Below are 16,190 nucleotides of genomic sequence, written 5' to 3'. Positions count from 1 at the left end.
TATGGCACAAGAATAGACAGAATATCAATGGAATGGAGCAAAGTGTCCAGAAATTCTGAGAGTCCTGGTGTTTAGCATATGATGAGGATGTGGAAGATTTGGGAACAATGGGTAAATGACTGGGAAAACGCTGAGTTCGAATGTTAACACATACCACACAATAAAATAAATTGAGATGAGCTAAACAGTTAAATATCAAGAATAAAAGAATGGAATGACTAAAAGGAAATATAAGGGAATTGTACCCTTTTGAGTCTAGTAAGTAACTTAAACAGAACTTTAATATAAAGAATTATTAAGTGTGATTAGATAGTAACTATAAAGACTATAAAGACAGATACACCAGGGCTGAGGGCAAGGGCCCCAAAAAGGAGAAATGTGGAAGGAGCCCTGTCCCCCAGGCCAGAGTCCAGACTCACCGGCCAGGTGTGGCTACCGATAATGGGTTGTGGGGATGTTGCCCGGCCAGCGCTGCTTCCTAGCCGGGCACAGGACACAGGCTCCTGGGCCTGGGCAGTGCGTGGGCATGTGAGGTCTGGGCACACAGGTCGTGTCAGGAGACTCCTGGGCAGAGATCCAGGGTCAGGCAGCTGAGGGGCTGCACCCTCTGAGCAGGGGCTGTGGCAGAGCCCCCTGGAATGTCCCCACCTTCCTGCACCACGGACAGACCCCTCGGTAGGAACAAGGAAGAGAACAGACACAGCACACCTGACCCAGGAGGGAAAGGTCCCTTCCTCTTGCCACATCCTCTAGCATCTTCCAGTGCGGACACTTAACACGGTGAGCCCACAGAGTGGCCACCTGTGGTCCCAGCTACTTGGGAGGATGAGGCAGGAGGATGGCTTGAGCCCAGGGGCTCAAGGCTGCAGTGAGCTATGATCACACCACTGCACTCCAGCCTGGGCGACAGAGTGAGACCCTGTCTCAAAAAAAAGAAAAAATTAACATTGGTAAGGAGAAATGCTTAAAAAGACAAGTCCATACGGCAGAGTAGAGACCAAGTTTGAAGCTAGGAGGCAGTAAATCAATAACTGACAAAGAAATATTTTTATAATCAGGGTATGTCTCTCAGCGTGACTCTAGCCACAGAAGCTCATAAGAGAACATAATGCCAATCTTGACTACCTGAAATAGAGACATTTTGCACAGTGTAGGGTGCTGCGAAAACAGGCAGGACGGCTCTGCAATACAACAGAGAGCTGCAACCCTTGAATAGAAAAAGTCTCATAAATTAATAAAACACAAATAATCCCAACATGCCAAGGGCAGCTTGGAGCAGAAACACAAAGCACATGAAAACATAAAACACATAGAAATACATTGGTAGCAGCCTCACTGACAAATTTTTAAAGTGCAAATTAACAGGGGCATATGGTGGGTGCTTAATAAATACTTGTTGAATGAATTATTTTTGCATAAAATTATGGGTACTACCCAATATTAGCCGGGATGTGGGGAAACAGGTACTCTCAAACATTGGTGGTGGGAGTATAAATTAGCCAAAATTTTCTGGAAGGAAACCTCAAATGTTTTTGGGAATTGAAGGAAACCTCAAATTTTCTGGAAGGAAACCTCCAGGAAGTGAGACCTGGAAGAGTCATTATAGTGTGCATAAAACTGGCCCAGAGATTCCACCTCAGAAAATAAGACAAACATGCAAAGAACCATACACAAATAAATTCACCTCAAAATTGTTTATCATTGCAAAACGAGATGAATTCACCAATAAAGGAAGGGTAAATAAATTATGCTACAGGCACATATTGGGATATTGCACAACTATTAAAAAGAGTAGTAGAGATGTCTATTACCAGCCTGGAAAGCCTGACATTTGATAAGTAAATGACTCAGGTTACAGACACTGTGTGTAATATGATTCCATTTTACTTGAAAAATCATGGATATATTAATATATAAAGATACAGGTTGTGTACCCCACATCCAAAATGCTTAAGACCCGAAGTGTTTTGGATATGGGGTTTTTGGAATATTTGCCTTATATATACTTACCAGTTGAACATTCCATATCCAGAAATCCAAAGTCCAAAATTCTCCAATGAGTATTTCCTTTGAGTGTCATCCTGGTGCTCAATGTTTTGGATTTTGGACTATTTCAGATTTCAGATTTTTTGATTTGGCCTGCTCAATCTGTATTTTATCTATGTGTGTGTGAAAATGTATACAACAAATGAAATTATCTCTGGGATAGAATTACAAGGGTCTTTCATCTTTCTTTCTTTCTTTTTCCTTCAACTTTTAAGTTCAGTGGTACATGTGCAGGGTGTGCAGGTTTGTTACATAGTTAAATGTGTGCCATGGTGTTTTTCTGCACAGATCATCCCATCACCTAGGTATTAAGCTAACATCCCTTAGCTATTCGATGTTCTCCCTCCCTCAGTCCCACCCCCAACAGGCCCCAGTGTCTGTTGTCCCCCTTGTGTCCATGTGTTCTCATCATTCAGCTCCCACCTGTGAGAACATGTGGTGTTTGACTTTCTGTTCCTGTGTTAGTTTGCTGAGAATAATGACTTCCAACTCCATCCACGTCCCTTCAAAGGACATGATCTCATTCCTTTTTATGGCTGCATAGTATTCCATGGTGTATATGTACCACATTTTCTTTATCCAGTCTATCATTGATAGGTATTTAGGTTGACTCCATGTCTTTGCAATTGTGAATGGTACTGTGATGAACATACGAGTGGATGTGCCTTTATGGTAGAATGACTTCTATTTCTTTGGGTATACACCTGGTAATGGGATTGCTAGGTCAAATGGTATTCCTGCCTTTAGGTTCATTTTCTACTTTATATATTTCTGTAATGTCCAGACTTTGTTACGAGAACTATTATTTTGCAAAAAAAAAAAAAAAAAAAAGCTCATTTTAAAATGAAGCAATATAGAAATGTTCCAAAAAGAAATGTCCCCAACATTGTACCATTCAAAAACTCTCAGGTGAAAATCATTTTCCACATCTATCTATGGGGAGAGAGAAGTATAACTGTACATACTGGGTAAAGAGGGAGGGAAGAAGGGAAAGGGAGAAGAACAATGCACAGAGCAGATGATAATGTCAGATACGGCTCTGCTCCTGGAACCCAGCAGTGAGTGAGAAGACCTGGCCCTGCTGTTCACTCAGCTGTTCTCCGTCCTCCTGAGTCTCTTGTGGGGATTTTGCCACCTTGGGTGGGGTTCCATTCTTTAAAGACATTTATTTTTTTCTTCAAGATGGACCCCAGGTCAAGGCTGGTACTGAACAAAAGAAACGGTATTCTCCTAGCAGAAGAAACGAAACAGCTAGTTACGTGATTTGTTGATAGATGAGATACATATCAGTCTCCAACATTCCAGCGCCATTGTATTAGTCAGGGTTCTCTAGAGGGACAGAATGAATAGGATACATGCTCATATAAAAGGGAGTTTATTAAAGAGTACTGACTCACACCATCGCAAGGTGAGGTCCCACAATAGGCCATCTGCAAGCTGAGGAGCAAGGAAGCCAGTCCAAGTCCCAAAGCTGAAGAATTTGGAGTCCAATATTCGAGGGCAGGAAGCATCCAACATGGGAGAAAGATGTAAGCCAGAAGACTAAACCAGTCTAGTCTTTCCATGTTCTCCCGCCTGCTTTTATTCTGGCTACACGGGCAGCTGATTAGATGGTGCCCACCCAGATCAAGGGTGGGTCTGCCTCTCCTGGTTCACTGACTCAAATGTTAATCTCCTTTGGTAACACCCTCACAGACACACCTAGGATCAATATTTTCCATCCTTCAATCCAATCAAGTTGACACTCAACTATTACAGCCACTCAATAAAAATAAAATTTGAGATATATATGTTATTTAAACTTTTCCCTAACCACACACCAAGTAAGAGAAACAGGTGAAATTAATTTGAATAATATATTTTCCTTAACCCAGTGTATCCTAAGTATTATCAATTTATTATATCAACATATTTACACATATTAACATACATTCAACATTTAAAATCATTAATGAGCTATTTCATATTCCTTCACTTTTACTAAGCCTGGGAAGTTCAGTGTGTGTTTTACAGCACATCTCAATGGGGCATTAAAGTTTCACTGACAACAGTTGAACCTTACTTAGATTTTAGACCATTACATTTGAAAGAGTTCTATGCACAGATCTAAGTTGTTCCAAACCTACTTAAGAATTTTCCAATAACTGAATCAGGCTTCAGTTTTTAAGTTCACATTTAAATAAGTTAAAATTAAATAAAATTTAAAATTTAGTTCCTCAGTCTCATTGGCCACATTTCAAGCGCTCTAAAGCACCCTGTGGCCAGCAGTTGCTACAGACCACACAGCTTTCTACTGTCCTTTACAAGCAATTGAAAGAGACTTGCAAGTGTTACAGGAAAGGGGTCCCGAACTCCAAGAGAGGGTTCTTGGATCTCTTGCAAAAAAGAATTCAGGGCAAGTCCCTAAAGTGAAACTACGGTTTTTAAGAAAGTAGAGAAATAAAAGAACTGCTACTCCATAGACAGACCAGCCCTGAGGGCTGCTGGTTGCCCATTTTTACAGCTATTTCTTGATTATATGCTTAACAAGGGGTGGATTATACATGCGTCCCCTTTTTAGACCATATAGGGTAACTTCCTGACGTTGCCAAGGCATCTGTAAACTGTCATGGCACTGGTGGGAGTGTAGTAGTAAGGACCACCAGAGGTCACTCTCATCACTATCTTGGTTTTGGTGGGTTTTAGCTGGCTTCTTTACTGCAACCTGTTTTATCAGCAAGGTCATGAACTGTATCTTGTGCCAGCCTCCTATCTCATCCTGTGACTTGGAATGCTTTAACCATCTGGGAACGCAGCCCAATAGGTCTCAGCCTCATTTTACCCAGTCCCAATTCAAGATGGAGTTACCCTGGTTCACACGCCTCTGACACAAGGGCAGTTTTGACTGGGAAACAAGCAGCAAATGATTTGAATTTGTCACTCAATCCCTAAAGGCACAACTCCATCGTAAATTTAGTTTTACCTAAATTTATTCGTTAAAGCATTTAGTTAAATTCTGAGTATCCGCTGTGAAGGAGGTCTTGTCTCTCTGGGCCATCCATTCAAGGGGGCCAGGACAGTCAGTGAGAAATCAGATCATTCCAGAGGTATATGCTGGGAAGAAAGCAAAGCAGGCGCTGCTGCAGAAGACGACTCGGGCTAGGGTTCAGGCCATACCATTCCTCCGGTATGTTTTTGAGGGGAGGCCTGAAAAACAAGGAATCAGCATTGCGAGTTTCAGGTGACAGCATTCCCAGCAGACGGAGCTGGGTCCAGGAACAGGAAGCCCGAGGCCTGCATAACCCCAGTGAGGGCAAGAGAGAGCAGTAGAAGGCTGGGCGAGAGGGGCTGCAGGTGCCCAACAGGGCATCAAGTCTCTATGCCATTTGGATTTTGTTCCAAGTTCAATGAAAAAGCATAGGAAGGTTTTAAGCTGGCACTATTATTAGATTTATATCGTAAAAAGATCCTCTGGCTGCTGGACAGGAAAAGCCGAGACGCTACCGTGTCAGTTTAAGTGAGAGAGAATGGGTCAGGGAGATAGGAGGGGAGAAAGAAAGAGGCACGTGGACTTGAGATATATTTGGAGGTAGAGCCCCCCTGGGCTTACAGGTGGTTTGCACGTGGCAGTTGAGAAAGTATTGACCTGCAGATGCTGGACTCAAAGCCCCTGGATAGGTGGTGGTGTTATTTACAGAGTTAGAGAACACTATGTATGTGTGGGATGGGCAGCAGGTGTGGGGAGGGTGACTCAAGAATTTCATTTGGGGCACGAGTAGAGATGCCCCTCAGAGATCCAAATGGAGGTATTTACTAAGCCATGGGATTTGAGTCTGGAGCTCAGAGGTCAGGTCTAGACACATAAATTTAGAAATCACCAGCATGGCCGGGCGCGGTGGCTCACACCTGTAATCCCAGCACTTTGGGAGGCCGAGACAGGCGGATCACGAGGTCAGGAGATCGAGACCATCCTGACTAACATGGTGAAACCCCATCTCTACTAAAAAATACAAAAAACTAGCTAGGCGAGGTGGCGGGCGCCTGTAGTCCCAGCTACTCGGGAGGCTAAGGCAGGAGAATGGCATAAACCCGGGAGGCAGAGCTTGCAGTGAGCTGAGATCCGGCCACTGCACTCCAGCCTGGGCGACAGAGCGAGACACCATCTCAAAAAAAAAAAAGAAATCACCAGCATGTAAGTAGTGTTTGGAGGTGTGGGATTAAATGACATTGCTTAGGAAGAAAATACAGAGAATGGAGGATCTAGGACCCAGTCCTGGGATCTTTAAACATTTGGGGGTCCAGCAAGAGAGTTGATGTGTCATGGAAGCCAGGACAGAGTGTTTCAAAAAGGAGCTAATGGTCAACTTGTTGCATGTTCCAGCAAGATAAAGCCAGATAAGAATAGAGAATTGACCATTTGGTTTGGCAGATTTGAAGGACTATGATGAACTTCCCTGGCTATCCCTGGGAGTGCTGGGGGCTGATGTCCAGTTGGAAAGGGTTGAGGAGGGCCTGGGAGACAATGGCTGCAGACAATTATTTGAAAGGGCAGAGATGGGCAGGAGCTAGAACGGAGTATGATGAGAGCGTGTGCTTATTTTAAGGTAGAGAACCACTATAAGTGGTCGCAGCAGATTTGCCTGGTGAGGGGACTAATCCATTCGGTAGGGCAGAGAAATTACTGATTTCTGAGCATCTTGCTTATTGGACATTTATATCTCTTTCTGGTAAATTGCCTGTCAATATCTTTTGCCCCTGTTGTTCATCTCTCTCTTCTTGATTTGTAGAAGTTCTTTTTATATGCTGAATAAGAATGCTCTACAGTCACGCCCTTCATACAACCTTTTGGTCAATGACAGGCTGCATATACAATAGTGGTCCCATGAGCTGATAATACTATTAATATATTTTGACTGTACCTTTCCTATGTTTAGGTATGTTAAATATGCAAATACTTACCGTTACGTCACAATTGCCTGCAGTATTCTGTATGGGAACATGCTGTACAGGTTTGTAGCCTAGGAGAAACAAGCTCCACCATCTAGCCTCGGTGTGTGACAGGGCTGTACCATCCAAGTTCGTGGGGACACACTCCAAGATGCTGAAATGAGGAAATAGCCTAATGGTGCATTTCTTAGAACATATCCCTGTTGTTAAGTGAGGCATGACTGTACGTGTTAAATGAATTGCAAACAATTTTCCTTGTTCTATAGCTTGTCTTTTGCTTTGAAAGAAGTTATGTTATTAATTAATAACAATTGAAAAACATTATTATATTATTACTTATAACATAGGCAAGTTTGGACATTTCTATTGCTGTGCTTTATGTGTCTTGTTGAGAAATCCTCCACCCTCTAAGGTCATAAAGATGTTCTGCTATGTTTTCTTATAAATCTTTTTCCATTTTGCTTTCACATTGAAGTCTAATCCATGTGGAACAGATTTTTGAGTGTGTTTGAACTCTAATTGTTCCTCTGTCCTTGGCCACTACTCCTTGGAGTCAGGCTGGAGTGAAGCAGCGGGAAGGCACATCCAAGTAAACAGGAGCAACTCTGGGTTTGTGGCCCTGGTTATTCTCTGTGGAGTGACACATCCTTGCCAGCACACCGAACCTGCAGTAAGTGTGGATCAAAGTCACAGGCTGAGGGCTGCTGCACATTGGAGAATGAAGAGGAAACAGCCATCCTACAGGGATGAACTCCCCACGGCCAGAGGTCAGAATGCAGCCTCGGCAGCCTGTGTAGAGGACAGGGCCAGGTGAAGCAGTACCCCAGGGGCACTGGGTCCACGGAGCAGGGCACAGGAGCCCAACAGGCACTGGGGACGCTCTCAACAGCTGGCCTGCACTCAGTGGTGCCAGTTTCTGACAACAAAGCCCCTAGCAGCCATTACCACTGCAATTTAACCTTCATGAAAATGCAGAACAAAAAAAAAAAATCTAATAGCAATACCTAGTATCAGAAAGAATCGGGAACTGGGATTTTGGTGAATTGCTGTTGGCAGTGTAAATTCATAAAGGCACTTGGGAGAACAATTAGTACCCAGTATCTTCCTAGTCTAGAGATCGTTCCACACCCAAAAGCTCACCTGACCCTCACAATGACCTTTACCTGGACAGGAAAATTATTGTCTTCCTTTAATAAATGAGGAAACTGAGGCAGGGCAGGGAGGAAACCCTTCCTCCAGCAGAAGAACCCCCTGTGCAATGTTGTTTGCAATATTCTTTTCAACCCAGCCTTCAGAAACAGGGAAAAGAAAAAGAAGGCTGTCACAACGAGAAACTGAACTGTCCCAGTAATTACCCACGGGCTCTGCACCGGGGCCGGAGCTGTGCTGTTTTCTTGTTTCCATCCCTGCTTCTGGCTGCTCCCTAAGACACTTAGTTAGCCAAGCTTATAGAGTCAGCGCTCAAGTTTGGAAGAGCCAGGGAGGGATGTGGAAGGTTTTAGGCGCTATAGGATAAAGGGAGACAATCAAGCGTTTTTCTGCTAGGCAGATCCCACACTGTGACACCAGTGATTTGATCTCTTTGGCTCCCCACGCCCTGGTGCTTCTGCATGGCTGGGACTGTTCTGCATTCACTGTCTTATGCTGTGAGATATAAGTGGTTTTAAGGCGACATCCACTTCCTCTTATAATGAGATGGGTGGATTATTTTATCCTAGGTCAAGAAGATTCCTATCAGGGTAAATGCTTTTGTTTTTAGAATGGTCTTAAGGAATAAATACAATAATGGCAATTTCAGGAAGGGTGAGTAAGATGTAAATCCTTTGAGTCACACAAGGTACCAGGGCCTGGTCCAGCCGGGAGCAGGTCAGTGGGCCCTGCCTCGAGGCTGGGCACTCGGCTGGTGGAGGACAGCATGTGTAGGGGGTGGGAGGGCACCAGCACCGCTCCCAGGAAGATTGACAGAAGCCATTTTAATAACAGCAGTGACTCACTAGGGACTTTCCTCTATGGTAGCCACATGAGGAAGTTAAGGAATCGGTTGAAAACATTTTCAAGGACTGTATGGTTGCTAAATTAAAGGTCAAGATGTCAGCAAACCACCTGCAGGTCATCCTCCCCCAGCAGCTCCTCCGGCAGCTTGCTCTTTCTTTAGGGGGCAGGGACCAGCGGGCAGCCTGTTTCCTTTTCCTTCCTTCAACACTCTCGCCCATCTATCCCTCCCCACTCCACAGTCGGTCTCCCGCAGACAGGCCTGCCCTTGCTTCTGAGTAGAGCTGCAGACTTTTCCTTTTTTTTTAAAAATGGGTAATCACTTTTGCTAATTTAAAGTGATTTTGCTAATCACTTTTTTAACAAGACAAAAGCAAGATACAGGATGATTAGTAAGATTCTAGAATCTTCATGTTCTTTTTATTCAAGATCCCTGGTCCATGGTGCTTTCTCCCTTTCTGAAGGGAGCTATCGACTGATTTGAAGCTCAGTCTTCCATTTCAATTTCATGCCATTCAGGAACTAGGCATTAAGGACTTAATATGGGCTGGGCACTGTCCTACTTCCTACGTTCGAGGGATACAGTAATGATGGAGAGAGAGAGAGACAGACAGAGATCCGTCTGTGACACTGCTGAGCAGAACACGGAGCATCAGCCAGAAGTATTTAATATTTTCAGAGCAGTCTCCTCTACCTGCTTAAGGGGCTCACCAAGAGCTCCCCTCCAGAGCAGAGAGGGAGCAGCTGGAAAGACAGCTGTTGGTTTCCACACTTAAAGCCCCCAGAAGCAGATCTCTGGCATGTTTCTAATCACAAGAGTATATGAATAGGGGGATGCAGTCTCAGGCATGCCTCTCCACGGTCAGGATTTTTAAAAAAATCAATCTCTTTCATGATTAGAAATAAGAGTAACATTTACTTGTCTGGTTTTTAAATTATTTCATATGGAGGTGACAGGAAATCCTGTGAGGATAAATGCTTTTCTTTCTAGAACGTTCTTAAGGAATAAATACAATAATGGCAATTTCAGGAAGGGTGAGGAAGATGTAAATCCCTTGAGTCACAGCACGTACCAGGGCCTGGTCCAGCCAGGAGCGGGTCAGTGGCTGGGCACCCGGCTGGAGGAGGAGAGCACAGCAGGGCCAGCAGCACCCCTCCCAGGAAGATCGGCAGAAACCATTTTAATAACTCGCTAGGGACTCACTAGGGACTTTCCTCTACGGTACCCACATGGGGAAATGAAGGAATAGTTGAAAACATTTTCAAGGCTAGACACCTGGATCCTCCCGAGCCTGCCTGCAGGGGACGGAAGCTCCTGTCTTAACATGGAAAACAGCTTTAGAAAGGGAAGTGAACAGCACCGAAGAAGCCAGTGCACAGAGGCACCCAGCGGGTGGCTGGGGCCTCCCGACCTCGGGCGAGAGAGGTGGAACCCAGCACGGACCAGTGTGTTATTTTCCGGAGCTGGACGGCTTCACAACAGAAAAGTGTTGTCCTGCAGCCCCGCAGGCTGGAAGGCCCAGATGGAGGTGTCAGCAGCGCTGGTTCCTGCTGGGGCTGCGAGAGAAGGATCTGCTCCAGGCCTCTCCATGGCTTCTCGTGATTTGCCCTTGGGGTTTCTTGGCTTGTAGAAGCACCACCCCCATCTCTGCCTCTGTCTTCACATGGTTGTCTTCCCCCCGTGTCTGTGTTCAAATGTCCCCCACCCCTTTTGTTTTGTTTTTTGAGACCGAGTTTTGTTCTTGTGGCCCAGGCTGGAGGGCAATGGGCTGATCTCGGCTCACCGCAACCTCCGCCTCCCGGGTTCAAGCGATTCTCCTGCCCCAGCCTTCCGAGTAGCTGGAATTACAGGCATGTGCCAGCACACCAGGCTCATTTTTTTTTTTGTAGAGACGGGTTTTTCTATGCTGGTCAGGCTGGTCTCAAACTCGTGACCTCCGGTGATCCACCCACCTCGGCCTCCAAAGTGCTGGGATTACAGGCGTGACAAATGTCCCCTTTCTATAAGGACACCAGTCATATGGGATTGGGGGCCCACCCTACTTCAGTGTGACCTCATGTCAACTATTTATATCTGCAGTGACCCTATTTCCAAACAAGGCCACATTCTTAGTTCTGAGGGTTAGAACTTCAACACATGAATTTGGGGGAGACACAATTCAACCTAGATCAGAGGGAGTGGACTCTGGGACAGGGCAGGGAGCAGCCTTCCAGGCAGAGGTAGCCCTAGTGTCAAGGACATGCTCTGGACAGCCCTGGGCAGTGACATAACGAGAAGTCCAAAGACAGGCAGTCGGCCCTGGCTGTAAGGACATCACCCAGCCAAGGGTCTGATCTGGGACTCTGCTTGCTAGGAGCATTTTCCCAGGTGTGGTCTGAAAACCTCAAATGGCAGAAGCCAATTTGGAAGGTTCACAGAACAAACTCTATTTTGATATCTATTTGTTTAAATGGGTAGGGAGAAAATGTAACTAGCACCACAAACTAATGTTTTATTAATGAAAGGATATGAATGAAGTAGCTAAGTTTTAAAAAGGTGAACCAGTTTTAAGAAAAAAAGTATCAATCCTATGTAGATATAAAAGTCCACATAGGGCCAGGAGCCATAGCTCACACCTGTAATCCCAGTGCTTTGGGTTTTGGGAGGCCAAGGCAGGAGGATCCCTTGAGCCCAGGAGGTCAAGAGTGCAGTGAGCTATGACTGTACCACTGTACTCCAGCCTGGGTGACAAGAGTGAGATCTTGTCTCAAAAAAAAAAAAAAAAAAAAACCCACATGCAGATGGTATCTGAACAACAAGTTTTGGAAACTGTTCTTGCATCAATTTTTAAGCAGATTTGCCCTCTCAAAAGATGGATCTGCCAGCGTAGTGGATGTGGATAGGAATTGTGAGGGAGCCAAGGAGAAAACAGCAAGGCTTGGAGGCCCACGTTGAGTCCTGAAGGTGTCATCACAGTGGGCTCCCTGACCTCCATCCTCACAGCCAAGCTGCAAGTCTGACCTGGGTCCCCCCACTGCTCCACCCCAAGTCATCACTCCCTCCCTTAAATGGCACAACAAAACCCCTCATTGGTTCCCAAACTTTTTGAAATTAAAAAGCCACTCCTTAGCATGGCATGCTTAGTATGGAACATCAGCTGGGGCTTGCCTTCCTCTCCAACCCCACGTCCCTCAGGGCGCACTGCTCCTAGTGTAATAACGACACTCAAGAGATGCCCATCAATGTCTGTCACACGTATGAACACTGTATCACTGTGCCATTCACACAACAGAGCCCTGCCCCATTTCCACAATTTCTCACACAATACAATCCTTTTTTGAAAAAAAAAAAAAAAATTCCAATCTAAAGGCAATCGTAATATGTTTTGAGTTTTCCTGTTTTCTTTCACGGATTTGGATCGTATCTTCAAATGCCTAAGTTGGCTTGTGTATGGTGCTTCACCAGATGAAAAAGACGTTATGACTCTACTCTTTTCTTCTCTTTGGAGCTTTTTAAAAATAACAGTCCCAAAGGAAATCTGAGATTGGTAATGATTATGTTACAGGAAAGGGGTCCAATCCAGACCCCAGGAGAGAGAGGGTTCTCGGATCTCACTCAGGAAAGAATTGAGAGTGAGGCCACAGAGTAAAGTGAAAGTAAGTTTATTAGGAAAGTAAAGGAATAAAACAATGACTCTTCTTTAGAGCAGCCCCGAACACCTTGGTTGCCCATTTTTATGGTTATTTCTTGATCATATGCTAAACAAGGGGTGGATTATTCATGCCTCCCCTTTTTAGACCATATAGGGTAACTTCCTGATGTTGCCATGGCATTTGTAAACTGTCAAGGCGCTGGTGGGAGTGTAGCAGTGAGGATGATCAGAGGTCACTCTTGTGGCCATCTTGGTTTTGGTGGGTTTTAGCTGGCTTCTTTACTGCAACCTGTTTTATCAGCAACGTCTTCATGACCTGTATCTTGTGCTGACCTCTTAACTCATCCTGTGACTTAGAATGCCTCAACCCTCTGGGAACGCATCCCAGTAGGTCTCAGCCTCATTTTACCCAGCCCCATTTAAGATGGAGTTGTTCTAGTTCGAATGTATCTGACAATTATAAGAGTTGGGAAAACCTGGGTGACCAACCATTTAGACCACTGGCATTGGGAATAGTCAGTAGACACCATCCTATCCACAATCCTCCTGCCAGAGTTACAAGATCTGTCTTGGGGATTCATCACCATGTATATATGTCAGTCTACTCCAGTACGGCTACATAAATATGTATACAGTCGAAATAATCCTTTAAAAAAACCCAGTCATCTGAAGCCAGGAAAGAAGTACACTAAGTATCCCATCACTATAACCTATTTTGTCTTCCTAGCCTTTAAGACTCGATGCAAAAGAAATTCCAAAGTTAAAAAAAATCTAACAGTGGGTTGGAACCTAGGTCTGGATATTATTCTAAGCTCTGCTGCAGGCATGCAGTTTGCCCTCGGGCAAATTCCTTGACCTAACACTGGCTCTGTTTCACCATTCCCAGAATGCAGCCTAGCCAGTAATCCCTCCCTTTCATTATATGGAGGACAAGATACACTCATGTCCCTTTGCAGAATGGGACACCTCTTTCCTAAGAAATATTGAAATCATTATCAGGGGGATATATTTTAAAGAGATTAGATTAAAATAAACATGGCATGTGAAAAGAAAAATGATTAAGTTCTAGAGTAAACAAAACCTGAAATGAGTTTATAGTCTATTCTCACCCTTTTGGTCCAAACAAAAAAGTATTGCTCGATTATTCTCTCCAGCCTCACTAATAGATTACAAACTCCTTCAGAGAAGATAGATTCTATGTGTCATACTTTCCATTCATTAGCAATTGCTCACTGAACTGAAATATTTGCTACTTCTTCACTAGAGTGCTTCTCAATGTGTTTCATTCAGCATTGTACTCAACAAATGTTTGCTGTATGAAGAAATGTCTGTGTTGAGTGGTTACACCACTAGTTAACAATTTCCCTTTGTTAAATATTAGGTTTCTATTTTTTGTTTTACTAACCAATGCTGCAATATGCTTTCTCGTGCATCAGTATTTCCCTATACATCTAACTGCCTTGTTAAAGTTCAATTTCTGTGACGTAGAATTTTGCAAAAAGGAAGGAAATTTACACAGCGGAAAACTATATATACAAATTAAACAAAATACATGATTTTAAAACACCGCATATTTAGAAGTAAAGGAAATATTCACAAACATTGTGGTTATTCCTCAATAATGAAATCACTGATGCTTTCACAATCAGAATAAAATTACATATGTAAAAAAGCCCATGATACTGTCATTCGAAACAGGGAATTTAGTATTTCCTTACAGTTACACAGTTCTCAACAACAAGCCTTTTATGTTTTGCTCTGTCTGGTCTTCCGGCTCATCTCTTAAAGCTGCAAAAGTGTAGTGCTAGCCCACTGCACTTGGTTCTGAGGAAGGCGTCCCTCAGACAAAACTGAGGAATCTGCCCTGCTCTGTAAGGAACTAGGACTTGTTGATTCTCAGATTTTAATGCGAAGCCCTGCTCTCCCTAGGCGCTCCAGAAATTTTAACTGGACAACTTCACCGCGCTCTGCCGGGCCTCGGGGAGACCCGTGTCTCCCACCCGCTCTGGGCGCGGGCCCGCAGAGCCTCAACCTGCGCCCCTGGCAGCCGGGACTCTCCGCCCGGAACGGCTCTCACGCTGGAGACACCACGGTCCGCACCCGGGGCGCAGCCGAAACCCACAGCGCGAGCGGCCACCGGCCCCGCTCAGACCAATGCCTGGCCGCTCTACGACCCCTAGCCCCCACACAGCCAGCCCCGTGACCTCAGAGCCCCGGAAGCCGCTGTAAGCAATGACCCAGCCAGGCCTCGCACCCTGCACCAGAGCTCCAAGCGTTGCTTCTAAACAGGCCCCGCCCCCGGCCGCCCCAGGCGTGGGCCCAAGCCATGCCCCGCCTCCTGCCCAGACGCTCCAGGCGTCCTCTGGCCCAACCCCCTGCCCGGCTACTTCCAGGCCTCCTCTGGTCCAGGTCCCGCCCCCTACCCGGCTACTCCAGGCATCCCCTGGGCTAGACCCCGCCCCCTACCGGCCGCTTCAGACGTCCGCAGCTCCAGGCCCCGCCCTCCGCCCGGCTGCTCCAGGCGTCCTGAGGCCCAAGTACCGCCTCCTCCCCGGCCGCTCCAGAAGTCCGCGGCTGCAGGCCCCGCCCCCTGCCCGGCTGCACAAGGCGTCCTCGGGCCAGGCCCCGCCCCAACCCGGCCGCTCCAGGCCCCGCCCCGCCCCCTCCGTGCGCGCTCCGCTCGGCAGCCTGTGGGACGCGACCGCAGCGCTAGTCTCGTTCCTTTGTGCTTCGGCGGCGGCGGCTTCTCGAGTCCTCTCCGACGCGTTCTCTCGGCCAGACAGCCCCGCGCTCTCCAGTGACGGACCATGTCGGCGGCGGGAGCGGGCGCGGGCGTGGAGGCGGGCTTCTCTAGCGAGGAGCTGCTCTCGCTCCGTTTCCCGCTGCACCGCGCCTGCCGCGATGGGGACCTGGCCACGCTCTGCTCGCTGCTGCAGCAGACGCCGCACGCCCACCTGACCTCTGAGGACTCCTTCTATGGCTGGACGCCCGTACACTGGGCCGCGCACTTCGGCAAGGTGGGCGCGAACGCTTTAAGGCGCCATTTTCCGCGGCTGTCCAGTGGGGGTCGGTGAAAGCGGGTCTGAGGTGCGGGGGACGCGGGGCGTGCCGGGATCGCGGGGCGGAAGCGGGGTTGGCGGCGCCTGTGCCTCGCGGGGCCTAAGGCGCCTGTGCGGCAGCGCTCGCCGTCAGGGGCCGCAGCGGGGCAGCCGGGGGGCGCGGGGCGTGCCGGGAGTGCTGGGCGGAAGCGGGGTCGGCGGCGCCTGCGCCCCGAGGGGCCTAGGGCGCATGTGCGGCGGCGCTTGTAGCAAGTAACAAGGCGGGCTCCAGGAGTCCTGGCGCCTGTCGGCCGGAGCCTGCGCGCGCGGATGGCGCGGGGCTTCAGGCCGGGTGGGAGGCGCGGGCGACCTCGCAGAGCCGGGTATTATGCGGCGTAGCCGCCCCGGCGGCTTACGGGGAGCCGAGGCGGGGTCAGAGGCGTCTTTCGCCCTCGCGGTGCCGGAAAGAGGCGCGCGGGGAATGCCTGGGCGCAGTCGACCTTCTGGTTCGGCGCACCCTCGCCGGGAGCCAAGGGCCGCGCTGAGGACGAGCTCA

The 16,190-nt window shown here is 47.2% G+C and overlaps 1 protein-coding gene and 1 long non-coding RNA gene across 5 annotated transcripts in view; one reads left to right on the top strand and one right to left on the bottom strand.

The window, feature by feature from the left end:
- Positions 1–5,055: 5,055 nt before the first annotated feature.
- Positions 5,056–15,151, bottom strand: LOC108527070 (uncharacterized). Its single transcript, XR_001884683.1, has 3 exons — positions 15,063–15,151; positions 6,985–7,126; positions 5,056–5,232 (listed from the first exon to the last, which is right to left on the bottom strand). It is a non-coding gene; the product is annotated as an uncharacterized LOC108527070 (long non-coding RNA).
- A 4-nt stretch (positions 15,152–15,155) lies between these two features.
- Positions 15,156–16,190, top strand: part of ANKRD10 (ankyrin repeat domain 10) — a 36,136-nt gene continuing 35,101 nt past the window's right edge. For all 4 annotated transcript variants that reach the window (XR_001884682.1, XM_017868226.1, XM_017868227.1 and 1 more), the window contains exon 1: positions 15,156–15,613. Coding sequence is in view for 3 of the 4 variants with exons in the window: in XM_017868226.1 (XP_017723715.1) it covers positions 15,404–15,613 (210 nt within the window). In the remaining variant the exon portion in view is untranslated. The remainder of the gene's footprint in view (positions 15,614–16,190) is intronic.

Source organism: Rhinopithecus bieti, unplaced genomic scaffold, assembly GCF_001698545.2.
Source record: "Rhinopithecus bieti isolate Rb0 unplaced genomic scaffold, ASM169854v2 scaffold_3734, whole genome shotgun sequence".
NCBI classification, from domain to species: Eukaryota; Metazoa; Chordata; class Mammalia; order Primates; family Cercopithecidae; genus Rhinopithecus; species Rhinopithecus bieti.
This window is presented reverse-complemented; position numbering and strand designations above follow the sequence as displayed.